Below are 25946 nucleotides of genomic sequence, written 5' to 3'. Positions count from 1 at the left end.
TGTGTGTCTGTGTGTGTGTGTGTGTGTGTGAGCGCACGGCTTGTGTGTGTGTGTAAAAAGGGAAGGGGGGGGGGGGGGGAGCGAACAAGTACACCCAACAACTTACACCGTTTTTTGTTTTAGTTAGACAGAAACAGGTGATTAGGTCAGTGGTTCCCAAAATGCGGCTGAGGGAACTCCAGCGGTCCTTAAAGAGTTTTCTGGAGGTCCCCAAAAAGAACACTTAAAGTCTAGTTGTTAAATGACTCTACGGGTGCCAGCACCATTTTTTAAAAAGTAAGGCCGATAATATAAGCCCCCTTGTTAATAATGTTGTTACTTTCTTGTCTTAATGCAAATAGAAGTTAAATAAATCATGAGCTCGGTAAAGAAATAATAAAAGAAAATGAAAGCTCTCTTTAGGTGGGCTCTATAGGTTAATAATGTCATAAAATGCTCCATGAACTGGCGCGGTGTGTTGTGAAAAAAAGTTGGGGAACACGTGAATAATAATACGCCGCTTTGATGATTATGTTGGTTCATTAAAGTGCGCTGCCTGTGTGTGTAGTTCATCCCTTTAGAAGCCCCATCCCGACCTCTGGCTGACCCCGCACAACCTCTCCAACCCCGGGCCCCTGTCACTTTAAAATTTACTATACGGAGAGGAGTCGCTTCCGACAGGGGACAGAGGCAAAGACAGTCCCGTTGCTCTGAGTCGCCTCTGTCTGAGGCTGACGGGATGGACGAGCACGATCCTTCTTTATGAAACAATGCGTAAAGGAGAAACATCACACTAACTGTCCGGGACGCACGAAGTAGGGGGCGACGCTTGAAATCAAACCCCTCCACTTGAATCTCTCCGCTATCATACAGACGACACATCCTGACTGGCAGAGGAGGGGGGGGGGAGGAAGAGAAAAATGAAAAGTTGAATGGCTACTAGAGGACACCTGGGTGCGTCAGGACAGGAGGGGTGACAAGAGAGGAGAGGACGAGCCAAGCGAAGCGCACAGAGTGAAAAGTTGGAAAGCAAGTTGATGTACCGGAGGGGATTTAGTTCCGACCCACGATGTCTGTAGGACAGTGAGAGGAGATTTACCGAGTCAGCGTTGTCTGTCAGACAATATAGTGAGAGGATTTACTTTTACTGACCGCGCTGTGTCTGAGGGACAGTGAAGTGGTGCGCGCACCGGCGAGGAGTCGACTCGTCCAGCGGCTCGGAGACCTGAAGACACACCGAAAAAACAACAACACACTGCTGCTTTTTTATTTTTTATTTTTTTACAATGAAAAAACGGAGGAGCTCATCGTAGCCGAGACAATTTGTAGTTTTATTGTTCAGTTAAAACTCGAGTTTCGGTCGTGCATGTGTTTTTTTTAAACGGGACTTTTCACCACTTTTCCGCAGTTTACCACGCAGTTATTATCCCAGGAGGTTTTAACTGCTGCACGCCACTGCGAAAGTGTTTCAACGGTAAGAGGAAACAGATTTAATGGATAAAAAACAAAATATATTTTTTTATGAAGCAATTTGCATTGAGGGCATAAAGCAAAACAAATGTTCTTCCTTCATTTCGTTGTAAACCAAGTTTGACGGTGAAATTGATGAAAGACTGGAGAGCACTTTTCCAGGATAAATGGGTAGATCCAGTGTTAACCCAGACAAAAGGCTTTATGCAAACTAAATATTCATTCATTGGCAAGTTATACAAAGGCAAGAAAGACAGATTTGTGACCCTGAGAGATTTCGTTTTGCATCCCAACAATCGGCTACGTCTTCATAATTCTTATCACTCGCGGTTTCCTGCAAGTGATTTGTGCTCCAGTAAAGTTTACAGCTGTTGTGTAATAAATATTCACATTTTAACACAACGTCATACCGTTTACAATTCGTTAAGAGAAACGGCGTGTAACTGTTTGTCCAGTGATCTAATGATTTGTAGCCTATAATAATTTAGTGCATTGTCTTTATTTTTGTTTTGTTGCTTTGATGCCTGAAGTGTGTTTCTTCCTTTATTATTATTATTAGTAGCAGTCCTCTTGTTCTTATTGTTATATCATATCATTAATTTGAATTTTCACCACATAAAAACGAACAGTTAAAATCAGCAGTTTTATTAGTTTATTCGTTAAAACTACATTTTCAGAAACGAATTTAAACGTCAGGTGACGTCAGATGCAATCCATATTAATTTAACAGCATATTTTAAAATACTTTTACATGAACCAAATAACACTAGACTGGTCAAAAGTGAAAATTAATTCAAACCAACTTATATTCGTTTTATTACATAATTTGCTATATTGGTTTATTTTTTTCTTATATTATCAGTGTATTTATTTATGTTTGGGGGGGGGCTTTACAACCTTGGTACTGATTTATTGTTTTCAATTATCATGAAAAAATATTGATATAATTTACAATGTTTTATTACTTCAGTGGAAACTACACAGTTCATTGAAATCTCACTAAATGGTAAAACAAAATGTGGTAGATATAGAATACATTTTGATATAGTTTAATCAAATGTATTATTTTGTAATTTTAAAATATAGTGAAATTTACACATAGATTAATACTGATTTATTTATGACTAAAATACCTTGTGTCATGTTTGCCAAAAGTAACAAATGCACACAAGTATTTACATTTTTTACATGATAAACTTAGACCTGTATTGTGACCAAATTGTGTGCATGCAAGTGTGTGCATGCAACTCTGTGTGTGTGTGTGTGTGTGTGTGTGTGTGTGTGTGTGTGTGTGTGTGTGTGTGTGTGTGTGTGTGTGTTGCACCACAGACCAGTTCCTAACATTTGAGTCTTATTCTCAGTGGGAGGTATGTGGTTAGTCAGTGTTTGGACACAGTAACCTGGACTGATACTGATCAAAGTCTGATCTCTCCCTCTCTCTCTCTCTCTCTCTCTCTCTCTCTCTCTCTCTCTCTCTCTCTCTCTCTCTCTCTCTCTCTCTCTCTCTCTCTCTCTCTCTCTCTCTCTCCTCTCCCTCTCCCTCTCCCCCTCTCTCTCTCTTTGCAGATCTTGGACGGGTCAGGCCATGTAAAATTCTGCGTGGATGCCAGCAAGCCAGATATCGGGAGCTGGCTGAAGCACATCCAGTTTGCCCCTGCGGCCAAGCAGCATAACCTGACAGCGTGCCAGATAGATGATCAGGTACGTGGAGACACTCGCAGCCTGCCTGGCAGAACAACCTCAACAAAATACATGACAAATATGATCTGAAGAAAAAAAAGAGAGAGAGAGAGAGAGAGGAAAAAAACATGTCGATGACTTGATTTTGAACTCGCAAATGTGTCTTTTTCTGAATCCTGCTGTTTGGCAGGATGAATCAAGTGCAACTGAAAGTCATTCAGATCTCTGAAACTATATTCAGCTTTCTTTTTTTTTTCTTTTTTTTTTTGGCTTGTTCCAATGCCAGAAGGCTTCTCTGCATTTTCCAACTGCTGTCCTGTCTGCTGCTGTTGTGTTAAAAGGTGTTATGGTGATCTAAGTCAGATAGTCCCATGTGCGGCTGGCCCACCCTGCCTTCACTTCACACACACACACACACACACACACACACACACAGCTCTCCCCCACGCTGCACTGCAGACACTCCTCGCTATCTGCATGTGTTTTCTTTCTGTAATTGTGCGCTGGCTTCTTTCGTGCAAGGACCACAGGGCAGGATCAGAGGCGGCCCGCCGAGATGATAGTTCCACACACTTCCCAGTCACGCTTGCGATATAAACTCTTAGATATGCCAGGAATGTCACAGTCTTTTGCAGCTCACCTGGCTGCACAGAGAGGTGCGTGCTGTACACATGGGGGCCTGTTCACCTCACTAATCCCACGCCCAGGCGCTCCTCCTACACAGAAACACACAGTGGGGCAGAAAGACAAGAGGCTAAACTTTATTTGACACATGTGGAGCATACCGTAACTTGACCCGAATAAAAAACATAATTTAGCTTGCTTGTTTGTCATCACTTGGTGGTTTATCTATAGTATTTTCTGAGTGTCTCAGTTAAAACTATCAAGTAAAAAGCATGTATCATTATTTAATAACTCAGTCTAAATACAGTAGTAGCCATGTAAAGTGGAAGTAGATAAGGAACATACAGGTAAAAGCTGTCTTTAATATAAGTGGCCCTGAAATAATTTGGAGATCTTCTGGTGAACAACTCAAAACTTTTCAGGAACAAATCTCCTGCTCGTTCCTCTCACATCTGTGTTCCTCTCACTCTTCCTGTACACTCTTAGAAAAGGAGGAAAAGGTTGAGAGAGCGGATAGCTCATGCTCTTTTCATAAAGAGAATTTGGAAAGAGAGACACTTTCCAAAAGCACTTACTCGCTCGCTTTTAAGAGAGACAGAGAGACAAACAAGCAGAGAGAGCTTTCCTGAGCTGCCCTCTCCACGAGGTGTGACTTGCTGTCAACACTGTGGTTCTGCTCGGGTGGCTGTGTAAGGCTCCGACAGGTCACGGACATGGCTATGATGAGGTGATTGTTAAGTATTACACACTGTCACAACACAGCACAATGTGGCGTCTTTAAGCCTTCCGGCCAACATTGGTGTTTTTGAAAACACACTGTAGCGTCTCACAATGCCTGTCTGTATGGTTAAAATGAATAGGCTAAATGGGGTGGTCTTGTAAAGCCGCTGTCAGTTTTTGGTAGAGTGTGTGTGTGTGTGTGTGTGTGTGTGTGTGTGTGTGTGTGTGTGTGTGTGTGTTTGCATGCTCATGAGGGCTTTTTGTCCCAATGTGTGCACATACGTTTATGTGCATTGACTTGTTGTGAGTGTGTGAAGTGTTTCATTGTGTCTCTGGAGTGTATGCACACACCTGTAACTGTCCGTGTTTCTACATGCATGCATGTGTGAATCTGAGGGAGTGTGTGTGCGCGTGCGTGCGTGTGTATGTGCGTGTGTGTGTGTGCACGCAGTCTTCAGGGCTGTGAATTGTTCATTGCGGTTCAGATGACTCCCCATGCTCCTCATTCTGAGCTGGAAATGTTAAAACACAAGTACCTGATTCCAACAGGTTTTTACTGCCACAGAGAAGTGCTGAGTCTAAACCCAGCCTGAAACCACATATTACACACTCGCCACACACACACACACACACACACACACACACACACACACGTACCATCACCAGAGTTTCAAAGAGGAGCTGGAGTGGGATTCCCAGGGCTTACATCTGACTTGTTCTGGTAAATCCTCTCTAAGAGCTGAATTCAAATGAATCCTCCATCACCATGCCTTCAACCAAGATGATTTGCGACATGATTTATTTAAAGACGATGTCATACACCCGCAGCAATTTCCAGGTGTGTTGGTCGTTATTTGGTCATGGTTCCTTTCAAGCACCAATTCAGCCCTGCCAGTGTGAGAGTAAAAACTGGCCTCCGTCCTCTTATTTCTGACCCAGTTCTGTTTATCATAAAACTTTATGACCAATCTCAGGAGGGTGAGGGAGGGAGAGAGGAATGAATGAGTAAGGAGAGAGAGAAAGAGAGGGAAAAAAGCCTGTTTTGTCTTGCTGGAGGAACTGTTTGTGATCCCACTCCTTTTCCTTTCTCTCTTTCTCTCAATTCAGTTTTTCAGATTATTGAATGATGAAGGATTTACACTGTGAAAGCAACTGTGGAGAACTTATACAAATTTGTGAAAGACCATATTTGTAAGCCTTAGCAAAATAGAATTAGTTTATTTATACAACTGAAACTAATGTTTAATTTAACATCAGAGGAGATGAGTGGCAACCTTCTTAATTTCTCACATATACACATAGGACATTTAAAGACAAGAATATTTCTGTCTTTTTGTGTCCAAAGTAAAGACCTAGAGAGAACAGAGTAGCTTAAATGGTCCTTGTCTTTTTTGTAGATATCAAGTTGTTTAAATGTAGTGGGATGTGACTTTTACTTGTCAGAGAAAATGTAATGTTTTAAGTAAATGCAATAAGGACTAAACCATTGTCATATCATTTCCTTAGTATTTACAGTATTTGCTTAAATTTTATAGACTCAGATTAAAAACAGCTTTCATTTCTGATGTTCTGTTAGTTTTATTAGTTATTATATTAGACACTGCAGTGTGGAAAGCAACAGGAAAGACTGGACAGGAAGGAGATGGCAGGTGTTGCGGTTTGTGAGTCACACTGAATTCTGAAATTAATTCAACATGCTATGACTTTTTTTTTCTCTTTTTTCTTTTTTTTTTTTACAAAAGAAAAACTGCTCTCTGAATAGACAAAATTATGTTTGTTCTTTGAAGTAGATTTTAATTAAAGACTTCTACAAAATGTTGCAAGAAGAAGTTATTCTGAGAAAACAGTCATTGGCAAATCTCGTCTATTAGATCATTTAGAATCATTATACCTTTAATCTTTGGCTGCTGTAAGTGTTAAATGTCAGCCTTTGACCATCCACAACATATTCAGGCTATCTTGATATCCTCATTTGTTTGCAGATGCACTTAACAACGCAGCCTAAGCACTATTCGCATAGATCCCCTCCATGATCAGCATGTTTTGTCGTTAAGATAATTAGGGCAATTAGTGCTTAAAAACCCTCCACTGCGCTCCCCACTCTACCAGTTCAATTGAAAGGAAAATGGATTATAAGTGTAATTAACATCATCCAACGAGGCCCTAAAGAGCCTTTCATAAGACAGTGCAGAGGGATATGAGCGTTAATCTCATTCGCTCTATTGATTCTCGCTCAGTATTGAGTGGGATGAAGTGGCTTAGGGGCATGTTAGCATTGCAGTGACAAGTCATTCATTGTGTAAATGTACTGGAGGTGAGATTATCAAGTGATTGTAACTCACTGAGATAACAGCTTAAAGCTCATTCAGACATTTCAAGATGCATAAGAATTCATTATCAAAAGTGGTTGTTACTCCAACATTGATCATTTTTATATTTCACTTTAACTCTTCTTGCATTTTTCTAGACTTAAGAAGAGTCTTTTCAAACCATAAATTGTTGTAAAATGGACTTGAACACCTAAAAAGTCTGCACTAGATACTGATGATACTATATGGCATTCATGAGGTACCAGAAAGTTTCTGCTCCTTCATAAGGTCAGTTTCCCACAGCTGACTCAACATGAACCGAACCTGCTCATCTCATTTGCTGAAGCCAGCTGCACATGTGCACTCATACTCTTTATTGCTATCTCAGTCACGAAATGGGTTTTCTTTAGAAGCCAAGTGATGGTGACTGCCAAACACACTGTACAAGTTGCAAGAGCCTGATTGCTACAAGGAGGTTTCAGCACATGTGCGTCAAAGTAAAGACTGAAAGATTGTAGCAGGCTTTTTTTCTTAAATTTGAAGATACTTCTCGATTCTTAATTAGCTAGAAAACAACAATTATTGAGAACAATGTGCAAGTGTTTTAAAGATTTAAAGCTATTTGGTTTTGGGTCTGGCACTCGTCTTTTTTCATAGTTTTTTTGGATATTAAAGTGGCAGAAGATTTTACATGCTGTGGTGTGTATAAATATTTATATATAATATGTGTGTGAGTGTGTGTGTGTATTGTAGCAGGAAAGTATCAGTGAATGGCATACCTGTCGAATGAGCTCTGTGTGAACAAGAAGTCAGCCAACAGGGTGTGACCAGGGAAAATGTGACTGTTTACTCTGCTAATGAGTAATGGTGTCAAGGTAACAAAGTAGTCCGATTATAGCCTCTGATCCTCTCGTGGTTGTAACCTTTGACATGGAGAGCAAGAGAAAGAGGAGGGAAAGAAAGACATATAAGTAATGACTCAATAAATTGATACAAAGAGGCAAATATATGAAAAATGAATGAGAATAACAAAACTCCTGTTTTATAAAAAAACATATATATATTTTTTCTGCAGGTGTTTTTTTTTTTTTCCTTTTCAGTAAGAATGTGAAATTACCTTGATTCTGAGGTGGCTGGCCTTTTCAGTGCGAACTCAAACACCCCACTTATCTTATCTGCAGAATTACTTGTTAAAAAAGCATGTGTTAAACTGTAAGCAGTCAGTGTGAGTGCATGTGTGTATGTGTGTGTGGTGTGCCCATGACATGCTGAAGATGACCCCCCCCTCCCCCCCAACCCTAACCCCACACCCCTCAGATCAAACAGTGGGTCTTCTGTTCTGTAGTGAGTCGCTGCTTGTTTGTTTGTATGTGTTTTCACTGTTTATCTGTGGTGGCCCACAGGGAGGAGGTGGGGCTGTTGGGGGAATTCCCCAAATGTGCCCACTCGTGTGTTGGTGGTGCACCGACTGCTGCACAAGCCCAAAACACATCTTCCTGTGCAGCGCAACAGAACATTTTATTGATCCCTAAAAGAGGAAGGTCAGAGCTCGCAAGGGATTCTTGCTCATGGTCTCTGGTCTCCCTCACTATGTATTTCTTAATTGTCTTGTGTTATTTATAAAATATTACTAAAATTACAGACTTCTAGTTGTGTTTTACCATGAGCTACTAGTCTTGTATTTATGAACAAAGTGGTTTTGACAGTGTCCATTAATTTTTATGTTCCGAGGCCTCGGTCCGCTCCCTGGTAGGTTTCCAAAGAGCCTCCCTCCTCAGCCGGTATCAGTCTCTCAGAGCGGAATCCCTGCCGACTCACATGTCTGTTTGAGCTGCAGTTTGATTGTTTCTAAATCACAATATTTTTGTGGCCTTACAGGGGTGGCGGCCACAGGAAATAGCATGTGTGTGTGTGCTTTATGAAGGTCCATCCATGTTTCACATGTGTGTGTTTATAGTATGGACAGAGGTTAGAGCAGGGGGCGTCAGGGATTAAAGCTCAGTTTAGGACCCTCAGTTCAGTTACCTTTATTCTTTCTTAGAATCAATGGGGGTGCAGCTCTGCTGATGCTGACCAGGACTGTTTCTCTTCAGCCAGATGTCAAAAGTGCTAAAATCCTCCATGTTGAATCAGTGTTTAAAACAACATGATCTCCTCTGTGCTTCCTCAATAAATTAAGGAAAAAGACGTTATTCTAAAATGCTCAAAAAATGAAAACAGGAATATTTCAGTGGATTAAATTTAGTGGTTAATATGTAATGTGTGTCTCCTGGTCTGGATAACTGTAATGACTCTGGTTTAGCCCTGTAATGGGAGTCAGACTTATAGTGCCTGTCACCCTCCCACTGACTTTCTTGGCTGCTTGGTTTTTTTTAAATGCCTGAATTTAAATCATACTTTTATGCTACCGCACAACTGCATCAGTTACTGTGCACCAATCACTCCTCAGTTATTGACTTGCAACAGCTTCGCTTTGGTCAGGCTCTGCTTTTTTACTCAGTCGAGCTCCCTTTACCCTAGCGACTCTCAGTCTAAGAACTTCCTGAGCTTCAATGAGTCCCAAAAAAATCAGTAGTGTCATATTTAGCATTATATCATTTACCAGAAATAAGAACAATGACAAACAATTATATAACAGTCGACAGAATATCTCATGATCTTTATTGTGACCAAGATATTTATCACAACCCTGTGGGGCCAGTGTGACTCTAGTGTCTAACAGTAGTGCTAGCCAGGAATTCCATCCATGAACGGTGTACCTGTGACCTGTTCCTTCCCAGAAGAAATCCCCCCCCCCCCACCCCCTCCTTTAATTTCTAATAAATTCCCAGATCATCATTGTCATGTCGGTACAGAAGAGGAAGGTAATATGTTAAACCTCCAAAGCATGCCAAAAATAACGCCATGTCTGATTGTTTCATAGAGAAAGGCTATTGTGTATCCACGGGAAGCACTACAGTCCCAGGGTCTCTCAGCTGATTCTTTAAAATGACTTCCCCCCCATCCCCCCTCCCCCCTTCTTGCCTTCTGCAAATATACATTAGCAGGGGCATGCCTTTATGATCTACAAGTATTATAGTCGCAATAAATATCAGTTCATTGGCTTCTTGTATAGAAGTGATGATTTTATTTTTTTTTATGATTTTTTTAATCAGTCAGAGAGAAATGAGCATCTAGAGGTAGTGTTAGTTTTTAATTAATCTCACTGTTGGGAATTTCATCCATCAGTGAAATTAACAAAATGCAATTTAAAAAAAAAAAAAAGACAAACCGAAAAACAACTTGCTGGTTTTCACAATAATCACAATACATTAGTTAATTTGTTCTCCACACATCTCGCTGCACCTTCCTGTCTACTATAAGCATTACAGGAGAAGTATATTTATTCAACACTGTGGTTATTTGTGTTTTCATTTTGTTTGCATGAAGATGGATGTTCTACATGATGATCAATTACAAGTTAATGAATGTGTGTGTTGTCATGTGTTTCTCGCATTTGTGCGTGTGTGCGTGTGTGTGTGTGTGTGTCTGTGTGTGTGTGTCTGTGTGGTGGCATGTAAACGATTGAATAGCCTATTTGCACGAGTATGTTAATACGGTACCAAAATCTACCCCAAGTGACCTCTGCTGGTTTAACATGTTGGTAGCTTGGTCCACATTGAAATGCGGTTATGGACAATGTAAGAAAAAATGCAGTCAAAACAAAAACAGCCGCAGCAGCTTTGTAGGACACCAAAAAATTGCCAGTTCAGCACAGAAAAAAATCTTGATGAGTACTGTTTTCTTTGACCTTTATAATTAAACTGTGATATAAATGCACACTCTAAGTCACAATAATCCCCCTGTGTGTGTGTGTGTGTGTTGCAGATCTTCTACAAAGTCACCAGAGAGATTTTCCCCGGTGAGGAGCTGCTACTTTTCATGAAGGCTGAAGAGTATTCATGTGACACCATGGCTCCTGATATTCATGGTTCGCACCGCACACAAACACACATTTCAGCCTCTTGTCACATACTGAGCAAACACATACGACTTGCTTGATTCGACAGCATGCTAATGTTTCTCTCTCCCACCATGCAGAGGAGAGGCAGTACCGCTGTGAGGACTGTGACCAGCACTTTGAGTCCCGCAACCAGCTGCTGGACCACCAGAAACAGCCGTGTGGGATGCCCCCCTCCTCCTTCCTTAACCCAGGTTTGGGCTTTTATTTTTGTAAAGGAGCACTATTTTCATGCCATTGTGAACAGTGAGTGGTGAAGAGTGACAAGAAGAATGTGTAGCTGAACAACAACAATGATGTAAGGGCTTTGTTTCCCACTGAAACCAAAGAATATATTCTATTCATCCTACATTATTCAGCAAATTGTTTAATACTGCATGTATTGTGGTAACAAAAGTTTCAGTTCAACTTGTGTGGGTCTGGACCACAGAATCGGTAAATGATGAGGGTCTGCAGCAGTACAAATCATTATATTTTCCCCATATGATCTATGTAATGGAATAAACAGCTCTCAGAGACCGCAAATGTAGTTCAAGTCTCCATATTTCTCCATCTTTCTACGACACTCACACACATCATTCCTATATCATTTACTTTTTAAGTAATTCCTTACAGGCTTTATGCATTTAGTATTTTACAATAAATCTGATATGTGAATATTAAATAAACCCCAAAACCACAACATTTAACATTTGAGTATCTCCAATTTAGAATAAATCAAACAGTCTTGTTGATGTGTAAATTAACCGTGATCATTTCTTATATATCTAGGAGGGGATAGTGACCTAAAAGCCCAGGAACCTCAAGACCTGCGACCCCTCCACATGTCTCATGGTCTACAAGAGTGTAAGGAGTGTGACCAGGTCTTCCCTGATATCCAGAGGTGAATAAACAACTGACTAACACAAAATCACTCACTGGAGGAGGGTGGTGGGGTTGTTTGATGTGAATTCCTGACAGAGCGCTGCACAGACTGATAAAACCTCATTGTGGCTTCCTTTTCTGTGTTTCCTGCAGTCTGGAAGCTCACGCTCTGTCCCACTCTGAGGAAAGGGAATATAAGTGTGATCAGTGTCCCAAGGCTTTCAACTGGAAATCAAACCTGATTCGACATCAGATGTCTCACGACAGTGGCAAGCACTACGAATGTGAAAACTGCTCAAAGGTAAAGTGATGACTTTTGGAGGGAAGAGGGAAGACTTAATCAATGAGCAGTTTTGTCTGCCTGTCCATGTATCTGTGCATTTTTCATTGCAGATTTGTGTCACTTTTATGTGTTTAGAAGCAGATAGTAACTCTGTGTGTCTATGTGGTTCCTTCCCCCAGCAGGTGTTCACAGACCCCAGTAACCTGCAGAGGCACATCCGCTCACAGCACGTTGGGGCACGGGCCCACGCCTGCTCAGACTGTGGCAAGACGTTCGCAACGTCTTCGGGCCTCAAGCAGCATAAGCACATCCACAGCAGTGTCAAGCCCTTCATGTGTAAGTCACTAAGACCCTACCTATGTAAGTCTCCTCAGTACGTTATAATAATAATAATAATATTAACAACAATAATATGCTTGTGACTTGCCTTTTCAAAGAAAATGTTGTTTTTGCAAAAATACATTTTTTATCCTCCCTCAGCTCCTTCACAAGAGTCAATCATGAAATGTTCTACAGGAATTACACATGGGATTATATACTAGCTGTGTTTAGAGTGGCAGCAACATTTCTTTTAAGACAAAAATCACGTATCAGCACTCTCACACATGCTGATATGACGATAACAGCATTTAAACTAGCATGTAATTTGCCTCAATCCCACATGGTCTAACCTTACTGTTGCCTCTCACTGTGACCCAGTCTGACCTACTGTTGATGCTACAGTTAACAGTCTTTTTCTTACACACACTCACGCTCTTTTTGTCCCTGCACCTCACTAAATGGTAACTCCTGCAAGACCCAAACACATTTTGACCTTTCGCACTTTCACCACCTCACACCACAGATCCCATCTCCTTCCCCTAAAGCATTATGACCTTCACCCTTTGCCCCCTCTCTCTTTCCCTGACCCTGCAGACACACACACACACACACACACACACACACACACACACACACACACACAGTCTCCCTGCGTCTTCTTCTCAAAAAAGGCATAAACTAACACACACACACACACACACACACACACACACACACATATATACATGCGTAGGTCGGAGTGACTGCATCTCCTCTGCAGACCTCTGACTTCCCTCTCTCTGCTCTCTTCCTCCACCTCATGCACCATTCCTCACAAATAGCAACCACATGTACGGCCCTCTTCCCTATGCTCCCTCTGAATAGGAGTCCATTTGCTGTAATCAGCAGAAAATATGCAGGTTTAAAAACAACTAATGGTTGTGTAAAAAAGACGAAGCAGTCTTAAACATGCCTGGGAGAGACCGTGTCTGTGTCCGAAGTGTTTGTGTGTGGGGAGTGCTTTTGAAGGGCATGTACGTGTTTTAGACAGTATTGAAATGCATGGACACAAGATTCCGTTTGTATGTTAATGCACAGGATGTGTCTGTACTGAACGTCAAGGGTGTGTGTGTGTGCAAGCATGTGTGCATGTGTGTTTTTGTCAGAGCTTAAGCACTCAGACCGTTAATTCAAACACCCAGCTAGCCACTACTTAGCTGCTGTTCTCCTCTTTGGAATGTGTTTATAATATTTTGTTTCAGTTTATTAGGAGCTGACGAATACACGCGTCTAGTGAATCAGATCACACACTCAGTGTCGTGTGTGTGTGTGTTGTTAGTCTGTAAATGTCACAACTACATGATTTATGGCGCAGGGCTTTTTCTTGTAGTTTGCTAAGGCCATGTGGCTTCACTTGTAAAAACACACACACACACACACACACACACACACACAAAGAGCAAGCAAAAGGAGCAGCTACCCTACATTATCTACTTATATTCTATAAGCACTTCTTAATCCACAATGATAATGACACTGACTCAATGATACAGTCATTATATTTTAATAACAATAACTAATATTTTCAACATTTTATCTACCCCAGAATAGGTTTCTAACCATATCTTAACAATTAAATTGATCCAATTAAATCAAAAGAATAAAGTATCCCAATTTCAACAACTGTAAAAACCAGTGTATAAGACGCACCTTTAACGCAATGTTCTTTCATTGAAAAGTGGGGTGCGCCTTATACTAGGTTGGATCTGCATATGATTATAGGTATGTAAAGGGCTGTCCACAATAAGAACAATAACTATAACGACTCAGGTGCAGTAGTCTATTTGCGCACAGCGACAGCTCTGATGAAGAGTTTTTGGGACTCGAGTAAGCATACAGGTACACACTGTATTAAATATGTAATGTTACTGTATTCCTTTAAAAGGTTTAATTGAAACTCAGCCTAACCCGAACCCGGTCTGAGTTGATATACTGGTCCAGTTCAGTTAAGCAAATCATTACTGGACCATTAACCATCAACCCGACACACTGTTTCAGGTCTAATATGTGTGTTATGAATATGTTTTAAATAAAAGTAAATTGACAAAGTTTTGGAGTATAAACACATGTGTTTAAAAATGAATATCTACTGGTGCATTCAAATAAAGCAGTCTTTAATAGAAAAGTGTTTTTCCCAGCATGAGACCCCCCCCCCCCTCTTCTTATACACCGGTGCGACTTATACACCGTTTTTTACGGTATATTCCCAGACACATAAAAGAAAAAACTTCACATGCAAAATCAAAGGAATCAAGCACTCCTCATTTTTTCCCCAGATGTTTGCAAAATGTTTTCAACTACTGTTCTGCCCTTACTGTGTTTGCCAAAGCCAAGCCACAAATACACTTCATTTCAATTTAGTTTTCTTGGTCTATTCATTAAAATTGACTTTTTTATAAGATTACATTCACTCTTGGCTCGAGCATTCCCATTTGGCGTTCCTCCTGGGTGTTTATTTAAATCTCTTTCCACAATACTTATTCCCGCTCTTCCCTCCTCATCTCCTGAAATTGCCTCTTATGCACCTTGTGGCTGGAAGGCATCCAAAGTATGCAGAAGTGTAATGACAGTATGAGCCTAACCACTTCCTTATCCTCATTTTGAAGATCTAATAACAATGGGAACAAAATTAATCATCCAGATCTGCTTCTAACTGGATTCTGATATTGTTAGATGATTTAAAGACTTACTGAAACATCAGCTGTACTATAGCTGATCTGCAAAATATCCCACATTGTGGCAGGGGAGCAGCAAAGAGGGACATCTCCCCCCTTTCATAAACTGTGTTCATGACTTTTATTATAGCAGCAAGACAAAGGAGCATGGGAAAACAATAACCACTTGGTCACAATCCCCCTTTGAACAAATCATCCACTGGTAGTAGATAATGTTGACAGACTAATAATAGAGATAGATAATGTCAGACTGAATGTTGTGACTGTACATCTCTCAGGGTCAGACCGAATGACACACAGGCATACAGGGGTTGACTGTGGGAAGGTCATTTAGTGCAAGACGACAGGGACCTAACTATGGGGACAAGGTGAGGGGGCTGAGAGGGTGACATGAGAGGCCTGGGGGGGAGAGGGAAGTGGGGCAATAGAGGACGTGAGACCTGTCCCTGGGAACCGGACTGCAGGATAGGATTCATTCAACTCCGCTTCCTTCACAAACTTAAAATAGAGCCATTGTACTTCATGCGGCTGAGAATGTGTGTGTGCGAGAGTGTGTATCTGTATGCCTGCATGCCTTTGTATGTCTTTCTGCGTGATTCAGATTGTCTGTGTTATGTGAATATTTTGTGAATGCGCCTGCATGTCTATGTGTGTGTCTATGTGTGTGACTGTTTACGGACTCCCTGGGAGCGTCCCTGGGAGGACAATGGAGCTGGAGATGCCTGGGAATTTGGTTTGATGTGCAGGTGATGAGTGGCAGCAACTGACTCACACCGTCAACCGAGCAGTTCCCCTTACAATGCCAGGATCTGGACACACCTCGCCCCCTTATTTTTCTGGAAAACCATTGTCAGACTATTGATGGGAACACAAGCATATCATTTATATTGTATTTCCTCTGCCTTGACTTCAGCCAGCGTGAAAGCATGTTAAGTAGAGATGTCATATCATGTGATGTAATTGTTTTATGTGTGTGTGTGTGGGATGGTGTGTGTTGCATACTGATGCCTTCTATGTTTGTCTCTTTGTTCCTATAGGCGAGGTATGCCACAAATCCTACACCCAGTTCTCTAACCTGTGCCGCCACAAACGCATGCACGCTGACTGCCGCACACAGATAAAGTGCAAGGACTGTGGACAGATGTTCAGCACCACCTCCTCTCTCAACAAGCACCGGCGCTTCTGTGAAGGGAAGAACCATTTCACAGCAGGGGGATTGTTTGCCCAAGGTATGACACTCCCTGGCGCCCCTGGCTTGGACAAATCAGCTCTGGCAATGGGCCACAGCAGTGCTGGACTGGCTGATTATTTTGGGGCCAGCCGCCACCATGGCGGGCTTACCTTCCCTGCTGCTCCAGCATTTCCCTTCAGCTTCCCTGGCCTTTTCCCCTCTGGACTCTACCACCGCCCGCAGCTCATTCCTGCCACCACCTCTCCTGTCAGACATCAAGCTCATGCACCTGTTGCTGGGCCTGGTGCAGAGCTGAGAAAGAGTCCACTGCTGCCTCCCAGCCCTGGTGCTCAGGAGTCCCGAGAGCTCCTCAAGGCTCTTCGTAAAGATGGTGGTTCACCTGGCAATCTAATTCCAGGCTCAGAGCTTCACACCCAGAGCTCCTCGTCCTCCACAAAGCAGCGGAACAAGCAGAGTGACCAGTCTGAGAGCAGTGACCTGGACGATGTCAGCACGCCCAGTGGAAGTGATTTGGAGAGCACATCGGGCTCTGAGCTGGAGAGTGACATGGACAGTGAGAAGGAGAGGGGGGCTACTCGGGAAAATGGCAAAGGCCCCAAGAGGAAGGCCAGTGAAGGAGGCCCCCAAAGTCCAAGCCTGACAAGCAGCAGTGCTGCTAAAGACTTTCCAGGCCCCTCTCTCATCAATTCCTCACTGGACGAGCACACAGCTGTAACAGGGGCTGTGAATGACTCTATTAAGGCCATTGCCTCCATTGCTGAGAAGTACTTTGGCTCCACAGGGCTGGCTGGTCTGCAGGACAAGAAGGTCGGGTCCCTGCCCTATCCCTCCATGTTCCCCTTGCCTTTCTTCCCAGCTTTCTCTCCTCCAGTTTACCCTTTCCCAGAGAGGGACCTCAGACCTCCAGGCCTGAAGGGCGAGCCACAGCTGCCGGCAGATGACTGCAAGAAGGCTCAGGGCAAATCTTCATCCGAGTCACCATTTGACCTCACTACCAAGCGAAAGGAGGAGAAGTCTGTCCCATTTGCCTCCTCCAAACCAGAGGCATCCCACACCTCTGGTCAGGATCAGCCGCTAGACCTGAGCCTGGGGGCCAGGGGCCGTGGACGTAGTGGAAGAGAGGAGGAGGCAAAGAAGAACCTGTGCTATGAAGAGGAGAAGGCAGTTATGGAGATTCCAAAAGCAGACACCTCCTTACAGCATGCCAGGCCCACTCCTTTCTTCATGGACCCCATCTACAGGTATTGTTATTCCCAGTAGTGTACTTAACTATAATTTAAGCCACTAATACAATTGTACACAATTTCTAAATAGTACAACATTGTTAATCTGCTATCACATACTATGTCGCCAAAAATGTTTTTCTGCAAAAGCTTTTTGAGAGTGTTGAGTTTTAATTTGTCACAGTGACACATTTTCAATGTTCACTTAAGTGGGTTTTCTTTCAACTAATGAAGACTTTTAACAAGTAAATTTGGTGTCATTAAAAAAATTACACAACTAGCAATAATTTAGTACAAATTAAACTCAAAATTGGCAATGCTTACTTTAAGCTTTTGTAATACTGAATATAAGTGTACCAATATTTCCTGCTGTGCATTCGTTAAGAGCTGATAGAAATCTACTATTAGCAGGGTTGAGAAGAGGAGAATGAGCGATCCGTTTGAGACTCTGAAAGACAAGTACATGCGGCCGGCTCCAGGCTTCCTCTTCCATCCACAGGTAGGTTCTTGCAGTGGTATCAGTGGGAATTGGGACAATGTGGGAAATTCAGAGGGCATATAAAGGGTCACATTACACATGATCAAAATATACAGTTATACAGTATATACAGTTTTTTTCAATGTTACATTTTTACATAGCTAATATTATTTACTGTGTGTACTCTTAAAGTTGAGATTTACCTTAGTTTGATAAAAGGCTTGATTTGACTGGATTGATCTTCATTGTGATTTGAGGACTGGTGCTTTCATGTGCTAGCCATATCACCATGGCAACTTCACAGTTTTAGGTTTATTATTAGATTCCTTGATCAGACCAGCCAAGATATCAGACTATTTCTATAAGGAACTATAATTCAGATTGGTCGTCCTAGGTTGACCAAACTGAATTAATGAGGATTAGTACTTTGCTTCGGCCTCATCCAAGCTACTACATGTTAAACCCGTTGTTAGCTATCTGAAACAGATGTGGCAGAAAGAAAGGGCACCCTGTGACATGTCTTCCCATAACATGTCTTTGATTACAATATAAAAAATGATATGCTCTTAAAGCAGTGATTTCTGCCCCCGGGTTCTCTGTGCCAGCATTTCCAGTGTGAGACTCCATATATGTGTGTGTTTTCACAGACGTGCACACGGGTGCATGTGTGTCCATGACGTGTTGCATTGACGTTCATTTGTTCAATCTTCCCCTGCGGGTGAGAACGGTCCGTCGGAAAGTGAAAACACCACTTTCTCAGGCATATGATTTTTTTTCCTCTTTTCTGGCCGTTTCAGGTCTGGTTTTTACAGGCTGTTTCATTTGTCTGATTTATGTCCCCTGTCCAGACTGCTGCATGGGCCCAGCCTGCAGCAGCCACATGGCTGTCCCACACGCCTTAATGAGGTGTCCTATCAGTAGAAACACTAACAGAGTGCTTAGGCCATCTTTATGACTTTATGATGTCTGGACACACAAATCATTCCCAGAAACACCAGACCAGGGTAGGTCTAAGCCAGACCAGGCAAGGGGCCCTTCTGTATACTTTAGAGGGGGTTTGTTTTCAGTCACCTGACTCACTCTTGAGCCATATATCAAAAAAGAGGTTGCAAAACTGAGGGGACTGGAACTTTTTTCAAGATTTTTGTGATTCAGCCTTTTATTTCCTGGCAGGGAATTTTACTGCTAAGCAATGCTGTCTCAGATTACATACTGGAATTGTATTTGTAGCCTGCTATAATGAGCTTATTGAACACCAGGAAGTGTTGGGAACTATTAGAGCCCCCTATAATTCCAGCGCCATAACTTTGCAGATAGGCAGCTCATTCAAAGTTAATCACACCGAAACCCATCATCCCTTGCCCATATGTGTCCAATCAAAAGCTGTTGATTCATGCGCCACTTCCTGGTTCTGACTGCTTTCTTTTTTCCCTCTGTTCCGCCCTTCAGTTTCGTTTGCCAGATCAGAGAACATGGGTAAGTTCCTCTTTAACCTACAGTACAGCCATGTGTCTGTACCCCTATCAAACAGATCCCATCCTTACCCTTATGCATGGGCTGCATAACAGTTTATAACTGACATCACGCAGCATTCGCATGGCTTTGGTTAATCACCATCACGCACTGACTGGACATGTGTCCATTTCTGGCCATAGAAACTTTTTTTTTTCGGTTTGTTATGTCGCTTTTTGATTTGTTTACATTTTTGCATCTAGACATATTCCCTCTTCAATTCACATGAAAGAGTTTAAGCGGGGATTTCCAGCCAAGCTACACCCTGTCCATCCAACAGCTCTGAATATATGTTTGCTTATTTGGAGAATGAAGCAGGGCTATTGCAAATGGGCATGGGGGGATGAGTGGATGAGTGGAAGGTGGGGTGGTGGGAGGCGTTTAGGGGGGCTGCTTTACATCAGTGCGAGGGTAACAGTCTCTTTGGGACACTGGCTGGGGGATGGGGGGTAGGGGGTGGAGGGGCTAGTTCCTCCCTCCAAACATCTGGTTCCCGATAAAGATCAACAATTGAGAATGCATCTCGCTAATTAAGGCCCTCACAGCATCACTGACATCTGAAGATAGCCAATCAACTGCTGGTCCCACAGCGGCGCTACAGCAACAAGCAAGTTCACAGACGCACACACTGCCCAGGGCGAAGGACAAGGGGGTTTCGGGATGTGTGTGTGTGATTGGGTGTGCATCTGTGGGTGGGTAAGGGGGTCTCTTATACAAAAGAGTAGGGAATTATAAAACCTTTGAAAAATCACTTTAGAGCAAAATGTGGTGCCATTTATCCTCTTGTCCTTTAAGTCAAACATTTCGCACACAAGGCATTGTCAAACAGTGGCCTAATGAACCTGACTCACCATCCATAACAACAGCTCAATGGCTGGAGGTTTTTGAAGTGTAATTTGGTAGACAGATGGTTTTTACTTTCAATCGTTAATATATCTCATCCATTGGCTTTAGATATGTGAATCATTTATTGCTAGAGTAGACACAAAGCATTTGTGAAACAGTCTAATTACTTTTAATTGCTTTTTGGAACATTGTAACTAAAATGTGAAGCTGCTGGATATGAAGATTATTTTGTCCCCTCACACCAACACTGACAATGACACAATGTGTACTTTAGTTTGTGTACAAAGCTAAATTGTTCATGCAGGATATTGCTTTTTTTAAAGAAAAAAAAACAACAACGCATTCTTATGGTTGAAAAAGCACCGCTCCAATGACAAGAACCTAGTGTCCAAATGACTTGTGTGTCCAAAAGGATATGGAGTTACTAAACAAAGGTGCAACATTTGACTTTTCATTGAGTGCAGCAGGGTGAGTAGGTTGAGTTGGGATATGAATTCCCCAGTAGATGGAGCTGGGATGGAGTAGATTCAGCTCTAAAAAGTGTCTTATCGGACAGGCTCGATACTGCTGACAGCTTTAGGGGCCCTAATGTTCCCAAGAGTTATGGGCTCTCATTGAGCAAGGGAGACAAACTGAGCATTCACTCCAGTGCCTGAAAAGAACCCAATGAAATTACATAGCGCACATTCAAAAGAAATATGAAAGCATTTCACCTCCCTTTTCACCACAACCCCTTGCCTATCTTTCAGTCCACCCTCCCACTTTCTCCTGCTCTGTTCTCTCCCTCCCTCTGTCTCTCCCGTGCCTTTGATTCATGGCATGCAGCATTGGCATATTCATAATCAAACGGACCTGACACTCCACATCCTCCCTCAGTGAGAACGTCGACGGCTGCGGCAGGAACTTTACACTCGGCCGTCACTCCTAATCAGCCGCTCCCAACACCAGACTCCACCACCATCCATCAGCCCTTCTCTCTCTGGGCTCTGTTCTCTCTGACTTCCTTTTCATCTTTCACTCTTTCTCTCTATCTTCCCACACTTTTCCCCATATCGTCTAGTCCTTCATCATGCTTCTTCTCCGATTCTCTTCCTCTCTTTCCCCTTGGTCTCTCCTGTCTTGGCGTAAAGCCTGAGAGTGACAGGGGGTGAAAGCAGGAGATGGAATGTCAGAGTCGGAGCAAGACTCTGGTGGAGGACCCGAATCACCATTGATTTGTTGCCTTATTGAAATAAGAATAAGAAGCAGGCTGAAAATTCAATACACGCAAAATAATGCAAATTTGTGTGGCCTCTTTAAAAAAAAAAGTGTGGGGGGAAAAAAACTCCTGTGTGTGTGTGTGTGTGTGTGTGTGTGTGTGTGTGTTTGTGTGTGTATGTGTGTGTGGGCATGTGTGTGTGTGTGCGTGTGTGTGTGTGTGTGTGTGCATGTGTGTGTATGTGTGTGAGAGAGAGAGGGAGAGAGAGAGAGAGAGAGAGAGAGTGAGAGAGAGAGAGAGAGAGAGAGAGAGAGAGAGATGGGCTGACAGGCCCTGCGGCCTACTGGGACGCCCTCCCCCCTTTGGTTCTCCCTTCACTCCCCCTCCAACCCCGCTCCTCCCCCATCCCGCCCCTCTCAGCACAGCGATATCATTATTACCCGTGTCTGGCCCTTGATCAGTAATGTCAACATCTTTCATATTGACGAATGTGCTGTCTGCCCGCATTGTGCACAGAATGGTTTACAGCCCAGCAGTGGACATGAATCACTCCTCTGCCACACACACATACACACACAAACACACACACAGACATGTATCTGAAAACACACAGATACACACTTAACACGTACAATCACGCTTGCATACTACGCACATGCCTGTAAGCACACACACACTGTGCTTGCATTACAAATACATTCTTCTCTCACACACAGCATACATATATTTTCTCTTTCTCACACATTGATGGCAATTAATCAACTACGGCCACCATGCAGCACATAGTTTCTCCGTCATATACACACACACATACGGTGCAGACCAACTGACAAGTACAGATATCTCCTCAGAGGGTCTCTGATGAAAGTAAATGTTCAGCTTCATTAGCAGATTGGCTGTAGTCCTTAATCCTGTCAGTGTGTTTGTGTGGATGTTTATGTATCAGCTGCACATGTGTGTTTGTGAGAGAAATTAACATAAAAAGTTTCCCACCTGCTCTCCACTTGACCATCTATGAATGCATGCTGCTTTTATGTTTACTACAAACTACCAAATGCACTTACCATACACACATACCAAGGATTTGACCTTGTGAATCATGAATCATTGATGAACATCATAATAGGAATTCACCCAATACCTGTTTCACATCATTTTACCTCCTATGATGCCTGTAAACAAGCCTCATCAATCAAACAAGATATATACAGATATATTTACAAAGTATCAATTATATCATCTGTCAGAAACACTCAACAGTAAATTAGAATCATATCTAAAGATATGTGTTATCTTTCTCGTTGTGTTCAGCTTTATTTGCCTAAATTATTGATTGCATTTTGCTTTTTGCATTTTGCTGCATTGTGTCTTAAAAAATGTTGCAGACAAACCAACAGAGTACTCAAAACGGATGTCCCGTCTCTGTTGTGTCTCCTCAGATGTCGGCCATTGAGAACATGGCGGAGAAGCTGGAGACGTTTGGCTCCTTGAAGCCAGAGTCTGGTGACCTGCTGCGCTCAGTCCCCTCCATGTTTGACTTCAGAGCCCCACCCTCAGCACTTCCAGAGACACTGCTGCGCAAGGGCAAGGAGCGCTACACATGCAGGTAACCACAGCAACTGGTTCTGCATTAATTATTTTAATTTACTTACTTTCATTTACTTTCACATTGGTCATAAATCACCCTTCTTTTATGGCAAATGGTCCTCATATTGCCATTTTTATTTGTCTATCATTTGCTGAATGCTTTCATTTGAATTTTTGTCTTTTTTGAGAGTGATGGGTGTTATATAGGATTTTAACATTTTTGTGGCCAATTGTTGCTGTAGATTAATTACATTAATATCCTATTCATGTGTTCTTTGAATCTTAGATATTTATGAATTTTACATCAGTAAGATAATTAAAGCAGGGGTGTCCTAGTGGCCTTCTGGTTAAGAAGCATACTGCAACATCTGCAGTTAGATTCCAGCTGTGGACATATGTTGCAAGTCATACTCCCCTCTCTACTGATGTTCCCTGCCTCTCTGCCCTTTTGACTGTCAAATAAAGGCCAAAAATTACTTTATCACATTTAAAATTATATTATTCCCTTCTAGATATTGTGGGAAAATATTCCCACGTTCTGCCAACCTGACCCGCCACCTCAGGACTCATACAGGAGAGCAACCATACAGGTAAGAACCATGTTCACTCACATGCACTCTATGTGTGTGTGAACAGTGTAACTTCATGTGTGAGTGGGTATTTAACTCTGTTCAGTTCATCTTCTGCCATCTATTCTCCTCACTCCCAATACATACTATACAAATCAATATAGGCACCTTATTGTCCAGTAAAGCATCAGACTTGCACAATAGCACATTGACTCCCCCATGTAGAACCACTTTTCTCTACCTAGAAACATGAGTGAAAACAGTGAACCAGTGAACCTGCTTTCACATAGCATATTCTCAAGAAAGACAGGGAAAGGCTCAAGTCATTTGTTAACAGCGCATGGATGTTTTCCCAGGGAATTCTTGCCTACAGTAAGAACAGAGCTTATGTGTGTTTTGTTATGCCGTAAAAGCCTGGAATAATTATCCTACTGCTAAATAATTTGCCTGATGAAAAATGGTGTCCGTCGCCTGGGTGACAGGAAGGAGGGGGGTTGTGAAGTTTGGCTGGTAAAAGAGAAGAGCAGAGGAGAAGGGAGGAAGTTTGGTGAAAAATTGGGGTGATGAGGAGCGCAGGCAGATGTCCAGGCCCGGCAGCTGTGGTCATTTCTCTTGTGCTTATGAGGCCAGACTGGAGGTGATCTGTAGGCCTGCTGGCTACTTGCCGCATCAAATAAGGCTTTCTCTGCCAACTTAAAAGGTTATCATAAGATGATAAGAAGTGTAGTTGTCAAATAAGGCAAAAAGATGCACAAAGTTTTCCTGTTCAAAGTCTGTAACACTTCAATATTGCACACTTTTCCAGGTGCTGCTGAGGTAGAAGCAACAATGCAGCAGCATTTCAGAGCACATATAAAAATGAATCTTGAATGTTTACTACATTTGGATAATGAGTAAGCTCTGGCCAGCACTGCTCGGCTTTGTAGTTACTAAGGTAGTGGAATGTTGGCCCAAAGCTTGTAGGAGGCCTGTTGACCACAGGGGAGAGAGAAAGACAGACGCAGGCCTCTACTGCCCCAGCCTGATAGCCTGCACTCCACACGCTGGCATGCCATTAAAGATCACCGCTGTTTATTGTAATTTTTTGTGGAGATAACCAGGGGGTTCCTGAGGGACAGCCAATCAAGCGAGCTAATTCCACCAGAAGAAAAGATGTAATCTTCTCGTATAATTTTGCATGAAGAAACTTGGCAAGAGCCTCTAATTTTGCAGGGCTAGAATCAAATCTGTTGCGTGCTTATTTTGTGAGAGAAGAATGCAATTTTATTGCGCTGGCTGGAGATAAGAGGCAGAGCTGTTTCACCTTAAACAAGCTCCTCCATCATGTCTGGGACTGTGGGACTGCTGGGACTGTGTGTGTGTGTGTGTGTGTGTGTGTGTGTGTGTGTGTGTGTGTGTGTGTGTGTGTGTGTGTGTGTGTGTGTGTGTGTGTGTGTGTGTGTGTGTGTGTGTGTGTGTGTGTGTGTGTGTGTGTGTGTGTGTGTGTGTGTGTGTATACGCTACAGTATGTATCCCATTATGTTTCCCACAGAACAAACCAGGAGTCCCTGATTTATTATGCAGCACAGTTGTACATATAGCTTGCAGCTTGTGTGTTTTGCTGTTTTTGTCATTTAATAATTGTTCTTTCCTGCAGGTGTAAATACTGCGACCGCTCCTTCAGCATCTCCTCCAACCTGCAGCGCCACATTCGCAACATCCACAACAAGGAGAAGCCTTTCAAGTGCCACTTGTGTGACCGTTGCTTTGGTCAGCAGACCAACCTGGACCGTCACCTCAAGAAGCATGAAAATGGTAACTTGTCAGGTGAGAAGCAGGAAGTGGTCGTAAACATACAGCAAGCTTAGCAGTCAAAAATTTGGATACACTTTATCATTTTGTTAGATAATAAAATAACTTTTTTCAATTCACTTTTTTTCGTCCTACCATATTTTATCAGGAAAAAAAATGATGCGTGTATTTAACGACTCCTCCTGCTGAATAATGTAAACTGTAATTTAATCATGATTGGAAAGCATTTTAAAGTTGAGAAATTAAATTATATAAATCTGCCATCTACCTCTGCAACAGCACAAAATATTTTTAGATCAACCTACTTTTATCACCATCACAGCTTATGGATTTGACAGGCCTCATCACTGACTGAATCAGTGGCAAAGTGGCCAAGCATCGCCACAACCAACATAACTTTATTTGATATTATTGATTGATATTATATATTATATTGATATAATCAAAATTATAGTCAAGAACATATAGTCTCCAAAGGTACCAAATAAGTAATGGAGTACAAGTCATGAGTCAAGAGTATAACATGACACAAAGCACATCCAAGCAAATGTTTCCTTATGATGTAACTAATTGTTACGTGACATAC

General features: G+C 42.3%; 1 protein-coding gene across 1 annotated transcript in view; it reads left to right on the top strand.

Moving 5' to 3' along the window:
• mecom (MDS1 and EVI1 complex locus) overlaps nt 1–25946 on the top strand; it is a 93846-nt gene that overhangs the window by 62615 nt on the left and 5285 nt on the right. The window contains exons 2-13 of the mRNA XM_053321060.1: nt 3016–3150; nt 10650–10752; nt 10863–10976; nt 11554–11665; nt 11800–11947; nt 12109–12265; nt 16002–17397; nt 17791–17878; nt 19307–19333; nt 22853–23019; nt 23513–23590; nt 25206–25375. Of these exons, the coding sequence (XP_053177035.1) occupies nt 10704–10752; nt 10863–10976; nt 11554–11665; nt 11800–11947; nt 12109–12265; nt 16002–17397; nt 17791–17878; nt 19307–19333; nt 22853–23019; nt 23513–23590; nt 25206–25375 (2506 nt within the window). The 5' untranslated portion in view covers nt 3016–3150; nt 10650–10703. The remainder of the gene's footprint in view (nt 1–3015; nt 3151–10649; nt 10753–10862; nt 10977–11553; nt 11666–11799; nt 11948–12108; nt 12266–16001; nt 17398–17790; nt 17879–19306; nt 19334–22852; nt 23020–23512; nt 23591–25205; nt 25376–25946) is intronic.

This window comes from Scomber japonicus, chromosome 6 (assembly GCF_027409825.1).
Source record: "Scomber japonicus isolate fScoJap1 chromosome 6, fScoJap1.pri, whole genome shotgun sequence".
Taxonomy (NCBI): Eukaryota; Metazoa; Chordata; class Actinopteri; order Scombriformes; family Scombridae; genus Scomber; species Scomber japonicus.
Note: the sequence above shows the minus strand (reverse complement) of the source record. Positions and strands in the feature narration are given on the sequence as shown.